This window comes from Ambystoma mexicanum, chromosome 4p (genome assembly GCF_040938575.1).
Source record: "Ambystoma mexicanum isolate Mex_15411 chromosome 4p, UKY_AmexF1_1, whole genome shotgun sequence".
Classification (NCBI taxonomy): domain Eukaryota; kingdom Metazoa; phylum Chordata; class Amphibia; order Caudata; family Ambystomatidae; genus Ambystoma; species Ambystoma mexicanum.
Window position 1 is genome coordinate 908,693,790 of NC_090927.1, and position 8,018 is coordinate 908,701,807.

The 8,018-nt window shown below is 43.9% G+C and overlaps 1 protein-coding gene across 1 annotated transcript in view; it reads left to right on the forward strand.

Annotated features, from left to right (window-relative positions):
• LOC138452873 (ras-related GTP-binding protein D-like) overlaps window positions 1–7,252 on the forward strand; it is a 309,285-nt gene extending 302,033 nt beyond the window's left edge. Inside the window, exon 5 of the mRNA XM_069605222.1 lies at window positions 4,385–7,252. Within this exon, the coding sequence (XP_069461323.1) occupies window positions 4,385–4,536 (152 nt within the window). The 3' untranslated portion in view covers window positions 4,537–7,252. The remainder of the gene's footprint in view (window positions 1–4,384) is intronic.
• The last annotated feature ends 766 nt before the right edge of the window (window positions 7,253–8,018 follow it).

Consider the following 8,018-nt stretch of genomic DNA (forward strand, 5'->3'; position numbering starts at 1 on the left):
AACCAGAGACCTAGGGTCACTGGCAACAGCTAACTTTGACCCTTGTATGGTGGCCATTAAAGCAGATCTGAACCGTTGGGATAGCATGATCCTATCTTGGTATGAACGCATGACAGCAGTGAAAATGAATATCCTCCCAAGCCTTTTATACCCGTTTGTGGCCCTCTCCACAAATGTACCGGAATCAATCTTTAAGGAGCTCCAATCTTGCGTACATAAATTTGTATGGCAGAACACCAAGGGCCAAGCGGTCTACCCTTACCCTGCCCAGGGAGGAGGGAGGCTTTGGCCTCCCGGACTTCCCGCTCTACCACAAAGCAGCCCAACTTAGAGTGATCCTGGAGCATATGCGGATGACCTAGGGACATAGTGGACATGCCTCAAAGATCTCGAGGCGCATCCGGCCAAAGTGAGGGACCTACTATGGGCAACCCATAGAGGGATACCAAGCAGATTACAAAATCACCCCACCCTGGGATTACTCTGGTCCCTTTGACGGCGGGAAAACATACAGCGAATCTGTCCACATAGCCATCCCCTATGTCCTCAGTCTGGGGTCCAGACATAGGATTGGGGACAGGGGCTTCTGCAACACTCCAATATGGTCAGAAAGAGGGCTGGAGAGGGTGCGCCAGCTGTTTCGAGAGGGAGAAATTTTAGACTATGGGGCAGTGTCAGAGGTTCTGGGAGACGGTAAGATCACCATATTTGAGTACTTGAGATTGAAAGGAATCCTGACCGGCCGTAAGTGGAGAGAGAAAGTGAGGCGACCGCTCGCACCTTTTGGGTCATCCTCATTTTGTCTGAGGTGATGTGGCCCGGTCAGTTTAAGAGAACATATGTGGTGGCACTGCCCTCTGATCCAAACTTATTGAAGGGACCTACTTGCGTGGATGGCGGAAATCCTGGGCGAGACTCTCCCCCTCGATCCCCTACAAATGATATTGGGGCTCCCACCGAGAAACTCAGATACCCATAGGTACCCTAGAATGTGGAAAACCATGCTCAGGGCGGGGTAAGGTGGTATCAGTCCCAAACAAGAAGGAATGGTTGAAGAAACTTGGAGATATGTACCTAATGGACAAGCTGACGGCAATGGTGAACATTGAATTGAGCGTATTGAGGATGGATTGGGAAAGGGCCATACAAAAAGGGGGATGGGATGTGCATTAGAGGTGGTGGGAGCTCCGACCACCACAGCAAGGGCAGGAGAAGGCGAGAAAGAGGGAGGGGGAAACAAAGGGGGGTACCCCTAAAGAGGATATGATCAGTGTGATTGGAACACTAGGGGCGTCCGGCGCTCTGTGAGCTCACCGTAAAAGGACCACACCCCACAAGGCGAGTGAGCCGGACAAGAATTTATGGGCTGGGAGAACATGGAACATGACATGTTCTCGGTGATCAATTTAAGGAAGAGATACATTTGGCTCAGTGAAGGGATGTGCAAGGAACCACTAATATTCGTTTGACAGGCGAGTAAGGGGAGGATGTTTACATTGAGAATGTGTACGGATACAATGTGACTTGTAAAACTGTTTTTGTTCTCTAATAAAAAGGTAAAGTAAAAGAAAAGTGATGCATGGGTAGAGAAGAGGATGGAAGAATGGGGTAAAGAGAGACTGGGTGAAAGGTAGCAGCAGGAGAAAGAGACGCATTCTTTTGGAGGGGTTGTAATGGGGGACTGTGATGGAGGACGTGGGAAGACATCAAAAGCTGTATAGCAAAAAGACAATTTGAGTCAGTGGAATAAAGTGAATCGGTGAATGAGAAGGAGAAAGATTTGTGTGTCAGCATAGATGTGATGGGATAGATCATAGAACGGTGTAAGAGCAGAGGGAGGGGTATTAAAGAATGAGAAAAGCAGAGGATGAAGTACAGAGCCTTGGAACACCATGAAGTGGACACGAAAGAGAAATGGTGCCTGATTAAGTAAGAGTGATTAGAGAGATAAGATTGAAACCATTTAAGAATGGAACCAGATAATCCAAGTGAGGTGTGGGAGGAAAGCAGCACAGTGTGATGCACAGTATTGAAAGCAACCCGAAAGGTCAAAAAGAATAAGAACAGAAGAGATCTTGGAGTGACGATCAGAGAGAAGAGCACTGGACACATGAAGGGCAGTTTCGGTGGAATGAGAGGAGCGAAAACCAGACTGGAGAGGGGAAAGAAGGGAATGGTGATTACGATAGGATGAGACGTGGCAATAGACGGCGTGCTCGAGAAACTTATAAAGAAATGGTAGAAGAGAAATAGGGGAGAAATTAGCCGGAAGAGGGGGCTCAAGAGCATTTTTTTCAGGATAGGGCAAATTATGGCATGTTTGGAGGAAGTTGGAAAACGGGAGTTGCAGAGAGATGTATTGATGAGATGGGTAAGATGAGGAGTGGTGTGAGGGTAGATTCAAGGGATAAGGAAGAGAGGGATCCAAGGGAGAGGCAGTTGAATGGGCTCAAGTAAGGAGGGAAGTAGTATTCAAGTCGACAAGTGGAGAGTCTGGAGTTGGTGGGTCAGGTGTTGTCTCATCCCTTTTCAGCAGGACACATCCTAGTCCATTCCATGTCTGTTCTCGATTCCATTCCTCTGGATTCAGTCTGGATCTAGAACTAGAATGAGCTAGAACTTATTTAACAGCCAAACTGAAAATAATTCTCTTTTGTTTTTTTCTAAATTGCAATAAATCACGCAAGTCAATCGCAAAGTAAACATTCACCAAACAACTTGATTATGCAACGACCAACCTAGCAGCACCTCTATACAACCTACATGGCAAACGCGTGAAAAACAGGAAAGAAACCGAGAGGCATAGAACACATTGGATGCCTGACTCCAAAATGGCAGACGCAATGGACATGCGCATCTAACAATAACGTACATACGCGACGGCCCAAAACTAGACGCGACAAAATTCTTAAACAAACAAAATGCCGGATAAAGCATTTCACAGACAATGTGATTCCCACCACGGAGAGTGAGCAACAAAAGAACACGAATGCAAGGTGAGCAAACCATGCCTTATCAAATAGGATCTCTTTTTTAATCCAGACTAACAGCCATGTTATCTATGATGTTTAATAAGTAGAGCTCGGTTTAACTGAAAGATTCACGAAAGAGCACCATATCATCTGTTCTTTCCTTCTTTGAATTCCCGTATTTATAGAAGTATATTTCTCTTTAGGACACAAAGTTCCCATAGAGAAATACCAAGCAACAAAGGCTAAAGAGGCTTATCTAAACTGGAGCTTAAAACCATAGTAAGTACAGATCGGCTGTATTTGCAACTTAATGCGTCAAGTGATTTAATAACATGCTCATTGTATGACTTTGTTTGAATTTCTTTACAACATACACCACAAAAACGTGTTGTTTTCTACATTTACTCAAAGGCACTGAAACGACAATAATTTCCGCATGGGAACAATCGACTTTAAGAACAAAAGCAAGTTAGAAGTAAAATAAGGGATACAACATTCCCGGTCGGGGAAACACGCGTCGGGAAATCAACAGGAAATCAGTAAAACCATAATTGAATCCGTTGGGAAACCAGCAAAACCATAATTGAATCCGTTTAGGATATTAAAAAATGGAAAACAATTGGGGCAACAGAAACACCAAGCAATTTTGGAACTACAAGTGAATCAACTTTAATCATTTATTTGGAACACTAAAAACTACTCACTTTGAAGACAAATAGCAAAAGTGCAATTTGAATCAACTTTTTAAACAAAAAAACAACTCTCGAACAATTGGCAACAAAACAGGCCAAAACAAAATTCATTTTCGAGTAAGCGAAACAAATGATAAATATAGAATCCCAGTGAGGCAACTGGAATCTCTAATTATTGGATATCCCTCTCAACAATTACATTAGCTGTCCCAGTGCAGCAGCTGGGTCTAAAGAAGTAATGCATATGTGATTGCACAGGTATTCAATAAGCAACTAATAAACAAATTGTACGACAACGCAATTGACTACATGAGTCTTTATTTATTCATTCCTTAAGGGTTAAAGCGCCAACCAGGGCTAAAACTTTACTTTTCAAGTCTTCATCTTCCTGACCAGTCACAGGATCAAGCCCAGGTGGCAGCTAACCAGCCAATTTACATTCCAACAATTTTAAACTATACAAGGTTGGGAAAGCGCTTAGTTGTAGAGTGGACATTATTATTATTTTCAAACAGTTTTCATTGGTACTAATAAATCTGTGATCCTCTGCAAAATCATACAGTAACTTTCCCACTGGGAGGATTATGGTGACTGTGTACAGGCCCATATTTCTTTAATGATCATTTAATGGGATAATCGGTCAGAAATATAATCTCTGCTACCCCGTCCCTGCTCTTTACATTTTCTCCAACATGTCTGTCTGTTATCTTCTTTTCCTAGGGCTGATAGACTACAACTTCCACTGCTTTAGGAAAGCCATCCAGGAAGTGTTTGAAGTGAGAGTGAAAGTGCTGAGATCGCGGAAGCTCCAGAGTCAGATTAGAAGAAATAGAAGAGCTACTCCAAACGGCACGCTGCACGGACCACTGTAGCCAGTTGGTGAACGACTGTGTTAGTGGAAGCACTGACTGACGAGCTATTTTGTTTCCAGGTTGGCAGTGGAAGAAACCAGTTTGGAAGACATGAGACTTTCAGGGAAAGGACCTGAGCTCGATGAATATATGTTTACCTATATTATTTAATGAGCACAAACGTACAGAAAGGAAAATACAGTGTGGAGATTGTCTGTTTTCACATTTTAACTTTCTTCAGATGAAGGACAGCTAAATCCAGCGAGGCACTGCCTACTTATGCACTACTACTGTAGGTAAAAACAAGCACTTTTTGTTGAAGAACCATCACGAACTTGCATTTCTTCCATGCTCTGATTTCATGTTTAGTGAGTTCTGTTAAATTATATGCATTTATTTGTTTATTCTAGACTATAATAGCTTTCTATTACATGAGACGTTCACTAGATCACTTATAAAATAGTGTGGCATTTGTTTTTTTCCCGACTGATTGCAAATTCTGTGACGCACATTCAGCCCCTATAGACTACCTCTCGAACAAATATATGAATTTGGTGGACTTTCATAGGCCAGTTACTTGGAGTAAATGGCATACTAGGCAACGCAGGTATGCTGACTAAGATATCCATGAGGCAACTGGATGCAGCACAATTGAGAAATCCAGTCTACTCCCCTTTGGCCTTCTTTTTCTAAGCTTTCACTGAGCTTTTAGCCATTTGCATCTGGCCTCAGTAACCAATGTGCGGAATAAGTGAGACTAAGAATGTGATGGTTCAACATAGCATCATAGGTCCAGTGTAGGCAGCCTGCAACTGTTTATATTGTTCGGCCTACAACTCCCTTCTGTTCCAGCTTGTAAAGCCAATGGTGAGGGATTATGGGATTTGTAGGCTTAAACCTCTGGAGAGTTTCAGGTTTCCTCCCCCTCCCCGCCCACAGGTGGCGACACTGGCTCACTTCCTTTAACTTTGCTCATTGTGCCTGAGCATACTGTGGCAAGACTAGTACCTACTTTTTTGATATGAAGACACAGGTTAGTACAGGAGTAGAATGCAAAGCCATTGCATCGTGTCTAGTGTCTGCCATCAAAGCGTGGAAACCTAGACCACGGCACTGACGGAGAGCAGGCCAAGGACTACTGGAGAGTAATGTGCACATATGAAATGGGCATGCTGTATTTTCAGAGCAAACCAAATAAAGTTGTCCTTACTCGCACTGTGAAATTAAGTAACATTTTGTAGGTCAACCCACCTAAATGGGGATATAGAAGGGATCCCATAGCAATGAAGCTGGGAGGCAGAGTTCTAGTGGATGCCCTTTTCATGATTGGCTGTGGGCAGTAAATGGCAAACGTTGGATTGGTTGTGGGCAGTAAATGGCAAACGTTGGATGCTCTCGGAAGAAAGGAAGAGGAATGTGTGTCCACAGGTGTGTGGTCGGTATTTGTAGAAGATGGACACTTTACTGCATGTTCACAAGTTTGAGATGTATGCAATTCGACTAACTTAATGAAAAATACGATAGAAATAGGACAAAATAATTAGACGAAAATGAGGCATTCTCGAATGGCAGCGCTTTGCACAGTCACACACACCCTCCCAATGTTTGAGTCCAAAGGGTTGCGTGATGTAAAGTAATGCAAAAGGGCTTCGTTCAGACTAGAGGAATTTGCAAACCAAAAGCACACGATATATATGCATTTGTCTTGCCTCTCGGACTGATTCTGGGGAATGATTACCTCGCTACAACAGTGGCGTGGCAGTAGGTTGGAGAGGAGACAAGACGATGCCGGAGGCAGAGGGGAAAGCACTTCGACAGTGTGTGTGATCCCATAGCGTAGGGGGTCTGCAACCTCTGGCTCTCCAGATCTTTTGGACTGCCACTCCCATGATCCTTCACCATTGACTGTGCAGGATAGGGTTGAGGGGAATTGTAGTTCAAAACATCTGGTGGGCCGAAGGTTGCAGACCCCTGACATAGCAGAAAGCTCTGCATCCTTTGGGACTAAGACTCCCATGATCCCTTCCCATAGACTATGGGGGTGCTAGGATTGATTGCAGTTGTAGTACAAAACACCCAGAGAACAGTAGGTTGTAGGCTCTGCTGCCATAGAGGATGCTTTACTAAACGTGGTGCTTGCAATTATGAACAATGCTCTCCAACCAGCCACTTACTTAAGGCTATTTTGAACAAAACATTGAGACTGCCTTGTCAAATTGAACTTCTACTTTTTTGACTCACTCCTTGGTGCACAAAGGGACAATCATCTAACTATTTGGCCTCTTTCAGTCAAGAAGGCTGACTCATAGCTGTTGTATTCCTTGAGGACACTCTTGTTCAGGTGTACAGTGCTGTAAGGTTTGGGTCCTTACTTTCCATTTCAGGGGAGGGACTACACACTCAGGCCGGGTAACCATGCTGGAATATTCCCCTTCTGAGAGTAGCATCACTATGACACTCGTCAGATCTTAGTCATAATACCACAAAGTTCCCTCAGAGAAGCAGCTTGCCGCACCGCTACAGTGTCAGAGGGTAAGAGGATAGGCACTAAGAGGGAAATCAACCCACACTACAGAGCAGCTAGTTGACCCTACACCGACATTGTGCACCCACAGATCCTTAACTACATATACATATTCAGATGAACTGACACACGCCTCAGGGAGAGAGTTACTCATTGGGTTATGAATGTTTGCTATTTGTTTACTATAAGAAAAATAAAATTGTTTTGCAATACTGTGAATCTCATTTCATTTCCATTCAACTTGAGGAAAAAATTCTCTGAAATATGAAGTTTCTTCTACTGTTATTATTTTACATTTCCCTTTTCATTTTGGAGATTTGTTGAGTTCAAACTGGGTTTCAGAAAGCAACATAGCCCTGTACATCAGCAGGAGTTACAGGCACACCTTGGATGGTTACAGGTAGGAAAACTCCTTGCACGGTTTATTAAGAGCACACTACATAGCTAACAGGTGTGAGAGATGGCCTTACCAACTCGCAAAGCCTTCAGGAGGATTCAATGGTTTTATTAACAAATACAGTGTAAGGTATAGCAACTTTTCTCCATCAATGGGCAGATCATGCGGTATCAAGACAGGTAGATGGCTCAATAGAATGCACCAGCCTGGAAAGTTTGCGGGTGCCGGGCTTGCTATGGATCGTCGCTCTCCTCTAGAATGAAGTGGACCCTCCCTAATCCAGCCGTACCTACACCCCAGGAGGTTTTTACTTATTGTTTCTTCCTACTGTCTACTTCTAGCTTGCTAATGGTGACTGCCTGATCTATCGTACTTCTTGGCTGCCCTACACTAACGTGATCCTAGCTTTAAAGGAATTGTAGGGTTGTGTCTTACAGACACTAAGGCCCCCCACTCAATCTTCCTTCCACTCCATTGTGTCCCTCTCCCTGTGCCTCTATCACTCGCCCACACCTCCGCCTACTCCACTCATCCTTTCTCCTCACACTCCCCATTTCTGATCACTTGCCTCATTTCTATTTG